At 57.5% G+C, this 14872-nt stretch overlaps 1 protein-coding gene across 5 annotated transcripts in view; it reads right to left on the bottom strand.

Annotated features, from left to right (window-relative positions):
* The window catches only part of ADCYAP1R1 (ADCYAP receptor type I), a 56883-nt gene extending 42254 nt beyond the window's left edge, over window positions 1-14629 (bottom strand). For 2 of the 5 annotated variants that reach the window (XM_036118102.2, XM_036118103.2), the window contains exons 1-4: window positions 14366-14629; window positions 6355-6433; window positions 3081-3220; window positions 1484-1589 (exon numbers count right to left, since the gene is read on the bottom strand). In XM_036118102.2, coding sequence (XP_035973995.1) covers window positions 1484-1589; window positions 3081-3131 — 157 coding nt within the window. In that variant the 5' untranslated portion in view covers window positions 3132-3220; window positions 6355-6433; window positions 14366-14629. The remainder of the gene's footprint in view (window positions 1-1483; window positions 1590-3080; window positions 3221-6354; window positions 6434-14365) is intronic. The other 3 variants (XM_036118100.2, XM_078059426.1, XM_036118101.2) reach the window with 3 other exon arrangements.
* Window positions 14630-14872: the final 243 nt, after the last annotated feature.

The following is a 14872-nucleotide window of genomic DNA, read 5'->3' as shown; positions in this document are numbered from 1 at the left end:
GACACCCCTGTGGCCAGGCCCTCATGTCCTCTCCCAACCCAGGGCTCCCCAAACCGCTGTGCAATTAATCTGTACACAGCTCCCCAGGCCTGGTTCCCACCACACCTCTACTCTTCCCTTCTGGATGCGTCTCTTTGCTCAACCCCCAGTGTATCTGAGACCTGCGATGGAGGAGCCACGGCCCTAGGCGGGGAGGCAGGACACCTCAGACTGCCACCCACTCCTCCCTGTGTGGTCTAACGAGTCACTGCCCCCAGGGCTCCCCTCTTCCCACCCCCTCAACTAGAGGCTTGGACCAGGTATTCTTTTGGTCTCCTGCAGCTATGCCCATCTGGGCCCCCTGCTTAGCTTCCCTGGGTGGTGGGGCCTAGAATCCACTTTCGGCCTTGGTTAGGGCTGAGCCAGCGCGCGGCCCAGAGGGAAAGGCCAGCATGGCCAGGAGCAGCTTCATTACCAGTTAATGTTCACTGACTGTACACGGAGCTCAGCCCGCAGGGACCATTACACTTAACTGGGCTGCCGATTAATCAAGTATTTAAACAGATGGTGCTCAGAAGAGCTCCTCAGAAATGGGGAGGATCCAGAGGGAAAAGTAGAGCCCTCTAGTCGGGGCAGAGAGCCCCACCCTCTAGCAACTTAGGAACGGGTGAGGTTGGCAAGGCCTCCAGGCATGCCCCCAGCCCCAAATCCCCAAGCTCCCACACCCCCCCTCTTCTGCCCCGTAGGCCTCAGCGTCCCATCTGCACAGTGGGGAGTCAATCAGCAGGAACGGCCTCACATAGACCTCTGGTTCTCAGCCAGGGGCCCTGCCATGAGGGAACTTGGACAAGTTGGGGTTGTCACTGGGACTGGGGTGTCCTGGGCATCTAACGGGGAGAGCTATGATTGCTAAGTGTCCTGCAGTGCATGGCCCCATCCAGCACCGGGAAGCAGTACCCCCACCCCCCAATGCTAACAGCAGCCCCAAGAGAAGCATTTTGCACCCAGCAGGCTCAGGAGTGGGGTTCCTGCTACAGGCCTGTTCTCTGGTCTCTGGTGGAGTGAGCCCAGAAAGAGGGAAATGACCCCACCCTGCCTGCCCTGGGTTGGCCAGGTGCTCTCCAGCTCGGCCACTGGCAACAGCTGCGTCCCTGCTGCCACCAGGCCCAGGCTGCTTGCTAATAAGCTTTCTAACGGCCGCCGCACAGCCCAGACACCAGCCCGATCTCAGCCCCCATGGGATCAGACGCAGCCACATCCAGCCGCCCAGAACAGCCTCCTCCAGAATGAGGCATCCAGGGCAGGCTGTCCCCGAGGAGGGCAACCCCAGGGTCACTGCCCAGAGCAGATCCAGGACTCCATCACCCCGGAGGGTTTTCAGAAGGACCCAGGGACCTGTACCCTCCACCACTCTCTACAAAATGGCCAGAGGCTGGGACGCCAGTTTCTAAAGGCTGGCCTGGTTGTGCTGGGGACGCCGTGACCTCTTCACCACCCTACTCACCTGGGGAGGAGTCGTTCAAGCCCATCAGGTCATTCGCCCTCTGGATCTTCTCCAGGCACATGGCTTGCTCCTTCTTGAAGATGCAGTCAGAGTGCATGGTGGTGGCCTGCGAGGGACACATGGGATGGATGGGAGGCGAGAGCAGGAGGCTCCCCCACAAGCCCTGCTACCTAAGCCCCGGGGCAGTGTGGGCGGAAGCAGGAAGAGGACAGTCCCAGAGAGATTTCGGGGCCAGCAGGGGCCACAGATACCATGAGGGCTCTCTCCTTCACCAATTCAGCATGTGGCCTTCAGTGGATTCCACTCCTCCTTGGGTCTCAGTTTCCATGTGTTGTAATAATATTAGCAAACACATATATAGCACTGTACCGTGTGCGTGCATTATTCTATCTTATACATACATCACTCAAGAGCATTACAAAGTGCGTACTATTTTCATCGTTCTTCATTGGACAGATGTGAACCTAAGCACAGAGACATTAAGTGACTTTCTCAAAGTCACATAGCTTAGTAGGCTCTACAGCCAGGATCCGAACCTAGGCAGTCTGGCTCCAGAGACCACGAGGCTATTACTGTACTTCAGGGAAGCAAGCAGAGGGTGGGAGAGAGAGGAGGCTGAGGGAGCTCATCTTCTCTCTCCTCTGGGGGCTCAGGAGGAGGTGCACCCCCAGGGGCTGTGGGCAAAGGAGCACTGGTTGCATTCAGTGGGACCCACAAGCTGCTCTCATTCACTCCTGCCCCCATTTTACAAAAGCAGAAACCAAGACTCAGAAAAATTAAATGTTCCTGCCCAAGGTCACACAGCTAGTTAGTGGCAGACACTGGATTTAAGCACAGGACGAAGTAACTTCAAAGTCCGTGACAGCTGTGTTCTTATGCTGTCACTGTAAGGTAAAACTCGGGGGCAGGGATGGCTCCTCAAGGGGATGTCTGCAAGTGCGGAGGCAGGCTCAGGCATCTGAGCCACCAAGGACAGTGCTGAGGGATCCGGTTGAGTTTTGACTATTCACAGCTGTGCTGGCTTCCCGGGAGAGGGGCGAGGTTCTCTGTGGTCACACAGTAAGGCAGAACAGAGACAGGACTGGCATCCAGGTCTCTGAAGACAGCTGCATCGACTGCTGGTCTAAATTCCCAAGTTGAGGGGCAGAGGTCAATGCCGAGGAGCCCTCCTCCCCTACCCTCCCCTTGTTAGGGAAGAGGCATAAGTAAAGAGCAGGCTTCTGAGCTCTAACCTGGCAGAGACTATGGGCTAGGGCCTGGGATCAAAAAGCTTTCTGCAGCTGTGACTAGGGCCCCTGCATACGGTTGAACAGGTTGTACACTGTACAACTCTAAAGATTGCTACACATGCACCATCATAATAGACTTGTAAATTGTGTCAAAATTTCTAATCAAATCAGTACAGGGTTTTGAGGAAGGGGCACCCTTTGTAACGCACCCAAAGGCACTGAATGACCCAGTAGGGGTTCAGGCAGAGATACCAGCCAGCAGAACTGAGCTTGGCTGAGGACACACAAGACACAGGTTCTCTGGGGTGTGGGCTCCGGTGAGCCTGGGGCTCCAGTGGGTCATGGAGGGGAGGGTCCTGGGCCCTTACCATAGGCAGCAGGAGGAAAGCAGCCAGGGAGGCCTGCAAGATGCTGGCCATGACGCCTCTCAATCCGGAAGGAGACTCAGGCCAGCGCTGCCGGCCTCCCACTCAGAGCAGCCGCTGGTCAGCCCCACGGTGTCTACGGGCTAGAGAGAAAGGAAGACAGGAGTGCCGTGGGTCCCCTGGCAGGGACAGCCCTTCCTCCTGACAACCCCTTACCTGCAGCAAGGCTCTCACTCCAAGGGTAAGCCCCTCCCTGCCTTTGTTCTTCTTCCAAACAAACACCTGCTGGGCGCCTACGCAGTGCTAGGCACTGGGGATACGGTGCGGAGCACATGGGCTTGGGCCCCCAGCAGGCCACCAGAAGGGTCTGCATTTCCCCTCAGTAGCAGACAACTGCCTCCCCATCTCTCCCTCCACGCGACAGAATTTTAGCCGGCACATGTGTGCCGACCTGGAGAGGACATTCCTTAGTCCTTCCTGCCCGCAGGTGTGGGCCTGTGACGAAGGTCCCACCTATGGAATACGGGTGGGAGTGACAGGTGCCACCTCTGGACCCCTTGTCCACGAGGCAGTACCTGCTCTTGGCTTCTGCTCTCTCACCCTGCCCAAACGCCAGGGCTAATCCCTGGGGCGTGGGGAGCCACGCACCGAAAGGAACCGGATCACCGCGAGCACCCCACCAGCCTGGAAGGCCTCCCTAGCTCCAGACTGCTACGTGAGAAAGAACTGCACTTCAACTCATGTGCTCACCACAGAGCATTGCTTCGTTCCAGCTGCCGAGCCGGCCTGCTAATAGACGTAACCTCCTTTCCCCCTGCCTCAGCCCACTCGGCCTCCAGGAGAAAGCCTCTACCATCGTGACATGCCAGACAGCGACTGCTGAAGAGCATGCTCCAAGGGGGGAGGTCCCTGAGGACTGGGGCTGCTGGTGGGGACCGGACAGGGGACCAGGAGTCCAGCAGGGAGAATGTGGGAGCCCTGGCACATTCCCAGGGGGTAGAACCTGGTCTGCTTCTAAAATTGATCGTTAGCATGCATTCCCTTCAACCCAGCAATTCCACATCTGGGTTTTTATGGAGAAATATTTGCACTCGCCCGAAAAAAAAGCATGTGCAACGATAGTTACTGCACCATCACCTAAAATAGCATCCACAGCAGAAAATGAAGCAAGAGAGCATCCATCAGGCAGGCCCGGTTAAGAGGCCCCGGCAGCCATGCTAGGGAATACTACACAGTAATTTAAAAATTATTATTTGTATTCCTATTAAATTATTATTAAAACAATTCAGTCGGCCGGTGTCAGGGCCCCCACCATAGGTGCCCGGTTCAGAGACCCATGGGGGGCTGCACCCCAGCCATTAGTCTCCGCATAACGCCCCTCACTAGGCAGAGCTGCCATGACCCTGGTTCCCTTTGTGCCCCTGGCTTGCTGCCGACCCTCTCTCCTAGCTTCTCCAAGCTCACTCTGGTGACCAGCAAGTACCCAAAAAGGAGAAAGAAAACGAGCCCAGGATAGCTCAACAAAAGGGAGCCCTGTCTTACCCACCTGTTGCTCTACCCACTCAGGGTCCACTCAGAGATGTGGAGGGAGGCCTCAGGTATCCCCAAGAAATGCTCTGAGAAGCCCAGGGGGCCCTGAGGATGCTGGTGTAGGCTCTCCCTTATGGGTCAGGAAGGACTGGGCAGGCTGGGGGGAGCACCGGCCCCAGCATCCCTGGGCACCCCGAGGCACCATCTATGCTGGACTCTCAGGCCTGGGTTTCTATGCCCACTCCCAGGGCCCCCCCACACCTCTACTGGGCATGGGCTGCTTCTGGCATGACCCGGCACTGCTGGTCCCCAGTGGGCTCGGTCACCTCCGCTCTCCCTGGGGAGCCTAAAGCCCTGTGTGCTGAGGCAGGAGCTGACACTCTGACCCGCCTGGCTGGAACAGAGGGATGCCTAGCCCCCTGCCCCACAGCAGAACCCGCAGGCTGTCTCTCTCGGCCAGGGAAGGGCTTAGAGAAGCCACCACAAGGCAGCAAATGTCTGCGATCTGCAGCTGACTCTTCCACACCTAGGACAATGTCAGGCCAAAGGCCGGTGAGATGTGAAGTCAGGTGGGCCCCCACCCAGGACCATGCCAGGTGGCCCCAGCACCTCCATCCGCCCATCTGGGGGGTGGGTGTCAGCAGCCCCAGCCTACAGCCTGCGCCTGGGCTCTGGCCCCGCACCCAGCCACAGTCTAGACCCTTGGCTTCTGTGGATCTCAGCTGTCTTAGCCAGGAGGAAGGTGACTCCTCATCTCAGCTCCCTCCTGGCCAGCAGGGCCCAGACAAGAGCCAGAGAAGGGATATGGGTGCACAGTCCGTATCACCAAGCAGACACAGCGCTCCTTCCTCAGGGGCCACCTCCCTCGTATTCCCAGCAAGGTGCCACCAGAAACAGGGGCCAGCGGCTGTTTCTGTCCCTTGGGGGAGACCTCTGCCCTGGGGCACAGAGCAAAGTTCCTGGAGAAGGACATGTGGCAAGAGCACTCAGACATGAAATCAGGGCTCCCTGCTCTCAGCGACATCCTGAGATGGCAACAGCACTCCTGCCTCCTTCAGGACGGGTATCCCGCAAACGGAGACTGGCTGCCCCCTCCCTGAGCCCCAACCCCAGTCTGAAGACGTGCTCTGACCTCTTAGCCCACACTCAGCCCGGACCACCCATCGGGACCACCGAGGAGTGAGGAGCATTTAAAAACACCCCTGCCGAACTGAGTCAGTCTCTCTGGGGCGGGGGCCCGGACATCGATGCTGGTTTTGGCTCTCCAGGTAACTCTCATGGAGAGTAGGATTTTAAAGCCCCTGTTTTGACCTTTATTAGAACTCAGGGAGCTGGTCTGGAAGACCAAGCAGCTTCCACGACTCCGGTTGCTCTAAGGGCAAGTGGGGGGCAGCAAGCAGGCAGAGAATGAATCTGTGTTTGAGAGCTGGCTGATCTCTGATTATCTCCTCCCTCCCTCTCTCTCTCTCTCTCTCCCTCCCTCCCTCTCTCTCTCACACACACACACATACACAAACATAGAAACAGGTCCACAGAGAAGAGCATAAACACATGTCAACCCCACAGAGACAAAGAGAGACATTTACCCCCAGGGCACCCACTTGAGGCATCAGTACACTGCCATGCATGGAATACGCAAAGGGGCAGATTCCTTCAGGGGCTGGCAGACAACTCCACACACACTCTTGCACACTCGCCTTCACAGAAACGCAGAAGCACATGCAGAACACAGAATGAAGATACGTACAGATGCAATCAGACGGCAGCGCAGAGACTCGCGTATGTTTATCAGATTCTCGATCTATGTAGTGACACACACCCCGATTCTGCAAAGGCATTCAGATACACAGAGGCAATTAGCTCTATCTGGATTCAGGCACAGGCGCACACACAAACATGCGCACATGCCCACGCGAGCACGCACACGCTCACGCACTCACACGGGGACGCCGGGCTCGCAGGACGCTCCTGCCCGCTCTCGGCAGGCCCCGTTCCTCGGCCACAGCTGCACTGATTCAAAACAAGCCGAAGCGGAGGCCCCAGCCCAACCATCCCCCAGCTCTGCTTTGTCACTAGGCTGCTTCGGCAAGGATGGGAAGCAGCCCAGTGATGCAGGGTGGAGGGGCTCTGGTATGCTCAACACAGGGCCTTATCTGGAACTAGACCCGGGTTCCCCATTCCCACCGTTGCCCTCTTTTTTTTTTTTTAAGTGACATATAATTGACATATAAGGTTATGTTAGTTCCAGGTACACGACGTAACGATTTGATATTTGTATATATTGTCACCACAGTAAGCCGAGTTAACGTCGTCACCACACGGTTACAACATTTTTCTCACGATGAGAACTCTTAATATCTACTCCCTTAGCCCACTATTGTCTCTTGTTCACTCTCCCCACCACTCCCCTGCCCACTAGACTCACCCGCGAGAGAGAGCGTGGGAGCTCCCGGGCCTAGATCGTCCCACGCCCCCACGCTGGCTGGGGACCTCAGGGATTACCTTCTCCAGCTTCTCCAAGACGACAGTCTCCTCAGCCCCTTCTGGCACTTCTGCCCGCCCTGCTGTCCACGCTCTGACGCCTCCCTGCCCCATCCTTGTTGGACAGCACTCAGAGTTTACAGCTGGAGGCCACCTGCCCCAAACCTGCTCCTCTTGTGGGCCACAGGCATGGTGCCCCTGAATGCGTCCCCCGGGCCTGTCACCTGCAGCCCTGTCAGTTGCTCCTCCTCCCCGTCGTCCTGGCTGCCTCCTCCCTCTGCACTCCCCCAGCCTGCCAGTGACCCTCGCCCAGGACGAGGCTAGGCCCGGCCACTGCAGTCTGGGGTTGGACTCTCCCCTCCCTGAGGATGAACACCGGGCTCTTTCGGCCCAGCCACGCAGCTGGCTCAGGACGACCTGGTCACCAGTATTCCTAGGCTCGCTCTCTTGGGTCCAGGCTCTGCTGGGGCAATTGGCTTTTGCAACTGATCTGAGAACAATTAAACTCTACTCCCTGGCATTTATGGTGGTGGACGTGGGGACCATTTTGCCAGCCTTTTAAGCCTTAGGACTTCAGGCATGCCTGTTTTTCCTGTGCCTCAATTTGACTGTCTGTAAAATGGAAATAATAGTAATGCCTATCTCATAGACACTACTGTGAGACACCAACAAATTCACATAAGTAAACTACAGAGTATATAATATAGCCTGGTTCCCAGTAGGGCATTAACCGTTACTAATTTCTTACTATTGTGTTCAGGTTTTTGCACCTCTTGCTGTCACCTCTGTCCCCATAGCCCTGTGTCACTTTCAAAATGGGAGCAGCAGGACCACTGCACCTTTATTTGCTAATGACTAACATTTATTAAACACTCAGTATGTGCCACGCACTCTTCCAAGCCATCAGTTTGCATTAACTCCTTTCACCTGCCCCAAACCTTGAAGTAGTTACTAGCATTATCCTCATTCTATAGCTAAGGTGACTAAGGCACAGAGAGATTAAATAACTTCTCCAAGGTCACACAGCAAATAGGTGGTAGAGCTGGGAAGGGAACCCAAGCAGTCTAGCTCTAAAGCTTGAACACTCCATCCTTACCCTCCTGCCATTCTCTGTCTCTGGTAAAAGGAAGATCAGCTCAGAACTCATTGTATGTTATTAGTGATCCTTCTCACACCTTTGGGGATTGGTCAGACCTTCTGCTACCCCCTGCCCATATTTCTACATCTGTAATACCTTCCTTAGAAAGAGTTCATTATAGACACACCATTTCACACCTGAGATGGACCTTAAAGGCCACCTTCCATTATTACTACTGAGTTCCCCTGTGGGGAAACTGAGCCCAGAGAAGAGGAGATACTTCCCAAGGTCCCACAGCAGAGAGTACTAGAGCCCTGCCTGGCAGGAATGGATGTGTGACAGATACATGGTCCAGAGGGGAGTCTGCTCCCCTGTCCACACTCGGGAGGCCCTCTTCGGGCCCCACCAGCCCAGTGACTGATGGCAGCGGGAAGAGACGAGAGCAGCCGTGCCCTCCGGGGAGCCACTGCACCAAGCACACAGGAAGACAGCAGCAGCAGTCAGCACACCGGAGCTCGTGGTGACTCACAGGGCTCCCACTTTCCCCTCGGAGTGGGAGGGGACTCTGACACCCTCCAACCACTCCCCTCTGCCCTGCACCCTGCAGGACCCTTTCTGCTGCACCCCAGCTGAGGATGGCCCAGCTCCTGGGATGGGGTGCTCACCCCCCTCCAGCGGCTGGTCCAAGGCCCTCAGAGGAAAGCTCTGATGTCTCTCCACCATGGCCTTCCGGGCCAACCTTTGCCTTCTGGACGCCCCCACAGTGGGAGGGGAGCATTCCACCCTCCCTCTCCCTTGGGCCACATAGATCTAGGTCCTTCTTCTGCCCTCATGGGGCTGGGGCCCCATGAACTCCTCTGGCTGCTCAGCATCCCTCCCTGTCACCAGGCAGTGCCAAGCCTGACACGAGACAGATGACCCACGAGAAGTGGCTCACTGGCCTCCCTTGCTCACCACATACTCCTTCTAATGCACCTGAGCAGGACCTGTCCCCCACTTCCTCCTCTCCCTCCCATGGCAGGAAAGCAGGGAGGGAAGACTGAAAGATAAAATGTTACTCACCCCACCCCCGCCAAGTTCACCCCTCAAAAGTAGGGAACTACACTTGCTTCTGGGAAGGAACAGGGAAACCTCTAGAACCTCTTTCCTCCTCGACAGAGTCAGAGCTGATAAAGGACAGAGCCCAATGCTGAGTAAAGGGCATCCTGTCAATCGCAGGATTAATCACTAATGCTGATACTCTTCCGGGTGTTCAAACCTTCCCCTTTCAAAGCCTGGCTACTGGGGTCCTGTGCACAGTAGGTGACAGAACCCAGGTCCCTGGAAGGATCCCTCATGATTCCACCCACACCCTCCACTGGGACATGTGGGAAACTGGGGCTCAGGGCAGGGAAGGGCTGGGCTGGAACGCACATGTGCACGTTGGTGGTGTTACCCCGTCATACTTGTGAGGGTCTGAGGCCCCGAGAAACCAGGAGACTTTCCCAAGGTCATGCTGCAAAGCCTTTCCAGCTGACTAGTCCAGGCACCTCTGCTGTCCTGGAAGGGGTGCTGGGAGTTCAATGCCAGGGGAGACCTGCCCCCCTCCACCCATCGAGAGTGAGAGGGGAGAGGAGGGGAAGGATTTAGCAGAAGATAACAGAAGGGGGGGAAAGAGTCCATATAGCAGGGAGGGGTCTGGTGGAAGGTGGTGGGAGGCATGGAGGGAGAGGGTGGAAAGGAGGGGACCGGAAGCCAGGAGCAGACTCTTGTTTGTTGACAGTCTCCTGAGCACCTCGCAGGCAGGGAGGGACTGAGAGTGCCTCTCTATCTGCTGACCCTTGTCAACCAGCAGTCCCTCCTGAGTGGGTATGAGCCCCTAAAAGGGAGGGCCAGCTCTGATTCGCATGGGCCCCCGACATACAGTGGGGGCCTGGAGATCTCAGCCAAGCGCCTGGTGGATGGGCTTGGGAAGGTGACTGGGGGGTGCTGAGGGGCTCAGCAAGATGTCAGGAGGTAGGGGTGGATGAGAGGATGGGAGGTTGGTGCCAGTTGGCGGGTGCCAGGGACACTGTAGCCTTGGTCCCGGGGTAGGACAGAAGCACTGAAGAGCCCTAAGCTGGGGAGTGAAGTGATAAGTTTTCCATTGAGGCAATATTCCTCAGAAGGCTGGCAAGCCAAGCAGAAGAGGAAAAACCCACATTGAGGCCATTTTCTGGATTCAGGGTAGAGGTGAGGGTGGCCTGGGCGGGGAAGGGCAGCTGGAATGGAAAGCAGGGAACAGAATCCAGAGACACAGGGAAAATGGGAGAGGAAAGTCTCCCTGGCCCACCTCAGACAAAATGGCAGGAAGGAAATGTCAGAAGGGAACAGGAGGGAAGGGAAGAAACCAAAGGCAAGACCTGGTTCACTACACAGCCTTAAATCAGAAGTTGGGAAATGTGCAGGAGCCTACAAAGGAGCTATGTTTTGTTTTGTTTTGTTTTGTTTTGTTTTGTTTTGTTTTGTTTTGTTTTGTTTTTTCTCAGCCAAGCCTCTGAGGTGCCTATTTGTCAGGGCGGAAGGTTGAGGACAATGAAGGCAATGCATGGCACTGGGATAAGAGCATCCAGGTATTCCTCAAGGTCAAAGCCACCTCCCACCACCATCTCTAGGAAGCCCACCCTGGCTGCATCTGCCTCCACTGATCTCACCCTTGTCTGAGAAACACCAGCCCTAGCTAAGGAGACCCTCCCTCCTGCCTGGGCTGTTTCAGGTCCCATCCTGCTCACTGAATTTCAAATCTTGTTGGAAACATGGCGCATGTCCAGGTGTCCCTGCATCTCCCTCCTGGTGGAAGTGGGCGTGGACCTGGACACAGAGGGTGAATGGGAAAGGGGAACTCGGGACCTATTTGGTGAGCTCAAGTGACACAATGTCATTTCATGTTCATGAATGCTGTCTCCAGGTGTCCTTAGAGTAGATTTACCACACGGACACAGCAAAGGCCTGTCTGGGGTGGGGTGCTGAGACCAGGCAGGGAGGCTCTCCTGGCACTGGCCCATTAAGCAGATGGGCACCCCGAGCTCCAGGCAGAGTGGAGGGAAGCATCCAAGGCCCCCTAGGGCAGCTCGGGCTCCCAAGGACCAAGCCCTCCCTCCTTTAATCTTTTAAACCACTTTTCTTCTCTAACGTTCCTCCAGCCCGGAGGTTGGCAAACACTTCCAGCAGGTCAGACCTAACCTGTCACTTACTTTTGGACGGCCAGGGAGCTAAGAATGGTTTTTACATTTTTAAATGCTCAGAAAAATTAAAAGACTCATATTTCATGACACATAAAAACTGTATGAAATTCAAACATCAGCGTCCCTAAGCAGAGTTTATCAGAACCCAGACATGCTCATTTGCTTACGTATCACCTATGGTTGCTTTCCCACTACGACAGCAGAACCGAGTAGGTACCACAGGGTGAACGGCCAGCAAAGCCAAAGTGTTTACTGTCTAGCCCTTTACAGAAAAAGTGTGTCAGCCCTCCATCGAATCTCATGCCACACATACACTTTCTCTGTCCGATGCCGCGTGCATCTGGACTTTCATTACGGAAGACTGTCGTGATCTTCCTAGGGCAAGTGTCTGAGTCCCCAGGTATGCCCAGATCTGGGTGAGACAGTGTGTCCCAAAGCCCGTACGTCTTTCTGCTGTTGCGTGTCCCATCCCAGCTCTCTGGCAGGTGTCACTGGAAACCTACATGCCTTCCCAGCAGTGTGTCACTCCCTCTTTGTGTGTCACTGTGGGGGTGGCTGTCACCATGTGCCTCTGACGGCATCCAGGGCTCAGTACAAATGTCGCTGCTGAGGAGTTTCCAAGCCTTTATGTTGCCAGGCAGCTGGACCACTAGGCCCAGCACGTTCAGTCTCTGGACTCAGATTCCTCTGTCCGGGGGCAGCCAAGGTTTCAGGCCCTACCAAGTGTAGAAAGCCCCCAGGCAGCCCCGTTTGGGGTATCAGACCTCTGCTCACATACCTCCCGAGACAGGAAACCCACTGTCACCCCAGGGGTGGGCTCTGCGCTGGGCAGCTCTCAGGGAAGCGAGGCCTTCCTGGCACCGAGCGGAGCTCCGGCTTTGTGCTTGGCACACCTCGGCTCTGCCCTCCGGCAGACAGCACGAAGTGCCCTCCACTTAATCGGAGCCAGCCCTCGGTCACGGAAGACTTCGTCCCTGGGTCGCCAGAGGCCTGGGACACTCAGTCTGAGGCCACATCCCCAGGAAGAAAGCCACCCTGTAGCCTGAGCTCTTGTTCTTCCTAGCCTCTCAGCTGCACATACTGATCTGTAAATACCCATTTTATGTGTTTGTTTAGTCAACGCGAATTGAGGGAGTGTCCCAAAGTAGGGGCATGGCAGGGAGGGGTGGCCACATGAAAAAAAAAAGGGGGAGTCCCAAAGTGTTTCTCCAATCAACCCCCTGCCAGACTAAACTTTACACAGAAGGGGACTTTAATGGAAGCTCTAGCCTGATTAGTCCTCAGAATGCAAGGAAGAGTCCCTCGAGAGGCTCCCCACAGAGACCTGTCCTCACTACACACAGGGGCAAACAGACCAGAGGGAGCCTGCCCAGATACAGACCCACCAATTAATTATCCATAGAGGAAGGGACCAGGTCCACATCCCTGGTCACCTCACAACCTGTTGATGGACTGGCTGGAAGATTTGGCTATGGGCCCACCCCAATGTGTTCTGTCTCTAATCTGTATGTTCCAATTTCGGTTGTATCCAGACTGGCACCTCTGCTTGCCCTCCCCAAGGTCAGCAGGGAGCAGGAGCCCCAGAGTCAGCTGGGCATCGGGGGCTCTGCCAACCCCACCTGCAGCCAGCACCCAACTGAGATTGGAGCCTCCTGAGAAAATCTGGGTGCTGCTGGGGCCCACCCCCCAAGCTCAAAAATAGGTTTTCATCCTCTTCATTAGTTCACATACACTCAAAAGCCTCTAGCCTGACCTGATGCTTGTCTCTCTCTGCCCAGCAGCAGTCCCAAGGCAAGTGGCCCTCCAGAGACCCTGTGTAGCCCCATCCCATCCCCCAACCACCACCACCACCCCCACACACACAGGGCTGTTCACCAGAAAAGCTAAATGCTGTGTCTTTTCTTTTTCAAGGGGGAGGGGGGATGCTTGTGGGACACTGTAACGTGGGGGTAAAGTCAGGGAGACTAACTGCACTAAAAGCATAGAAATGGTCTGGAAAAGTCACAGGGGTCCCCCACCCCTCCCCCCAGGCAGTTTCCTAAGGGGGCCTGAACTCCTTCCAGTGGTGAGGTTCCACTCCCCTGCTCCGTGTGAAATGCAATCAGCTTCTGGCCGGGCTCCCTCCTGAGCAGCTAGCTTCATCCACTGGAGCCCTGGCCCCTTCTGACCCGCTCAAAGCGCCAACGTCCCGCCCAGGATGTGGCCCCCACCTCCCGCAGCTGCAGCAGGAGCCTGTGCCTTTAAGGCGGCCGGCAGGGGTCTCGGGCTAGCCCACTTCGGCCCAGGGAAGCCGGAGCCTTTCTCCCACAGGCCCCCTTAGGGCGTTCCCTGAGAGACCACCTAAGCCCAAGCATGAAGACCCCATCCCCTCTGCGCCGCGGGAAACCGAGAGACGATGCTCTTTTGAACCATCCCAAATGTGTCACTATAGGCGGACATTCTAGGCTGGCCCCTACACCCCCCACCCACCCACCCAGCACATCGCTTGCCCACCCCTCAAACCCCGTGAGGACCGCGGTAGCCAGCACCCAGAGACCCTCCAGCGTTGCCTTCCCGATCCGCGTAGGCGCGTCCCTCTGCCTTGGGAGTAGGGAGACAGGTCCCTCTGGGTCCCTCTGGCCGCAGTGCCTTTCCTGCCCCTGGTCCTCGCTCTGGCACGGGGAGGGGCGAGAGGAAGCCCCTGGGGGCTGCAGGGATCGGCTGCCCAAAGTACTATCCCAGATACTGGGGGGTGGGGGGAAGAGGGGGCGTTGTCAGACTGTCGCGCAGGAAGGGAGCAGCAGCGGGAGGGGGCTTCATTTCGGATTCGTCAGGTTGGCCCGCGCTGGCCCCGGCCCCGCTATCAGTCGGTGGAGGACGCGGCTTGAGGGGATCACCGAGCTGGAGGAAGGGGTCAGCTGTCCCCCGGGAAGGGGGGGGAGCGGGAGGGCGAGGGTTCTGGATCGGGAGGGGGCGGGCGGGCCGTGGAGGGGCAGGGGCGGCTGGGCGGCCCTTACCTGCTCACAGCCGGGCCTCGCCGCGGGGCTGTGGGCTGCGGGGCGGCCCGGGGCAGACTCCGCGGGGGAAGGGCGCACAGCCCCGAGTCCGCGCCCCGCGCCGCCCGGGGATGGGGAGCGTGTGCGCCGAGGAGCGCGCGCCGAGCACGAGTCTCCGCGTCCGTGTGTCCGCCGGCGGCCGGTGTCCGCGGTCCCTGCGCGGCGGCGTGTGCGTGTGCGCACGCGGGGACCGCGCTCGCCTAGAGCCGCCGCCGCCGCCGCCGCCGCCGCCGCCGTCAGTCCCCGCCCGGGGCCCGAGCGCGGCGCCCCCCGCCTGCCCTCGCCCGCCCCGCGCCGCGCGCCGCCCAGCCGGCTCTGCCCTGCGGGAGAGGCGCCGCCTCCGCCGCGAAGCCAGGCCGGGGGCCGGAGGGAGGCGACCGACCACCGCCTCTGCGGCGCACTTCGCAGGGTTGGGGGCGGGTGTAGACCAATGGGCGCCCGGGGGAGGGGTTAGGCCGGGGTTGTGCG

The sequence above is a fragment of the Halichoerus grypus genome, chromosome 12, assembly GCF_964656455.1.
Source record: "Halichoerus grypus chromosome 12, mHalGry1.hap1.1, whole genome shotgun sequence".
NCBI lineage: Eukaryota > Metazoa > Chordata > Mammalia > Carnivora > Phocidae > Halichoerus > Halichoerus grypus.
This window is presented reverse-complemented; position numbering and strand designations above follow the sequence as displayed.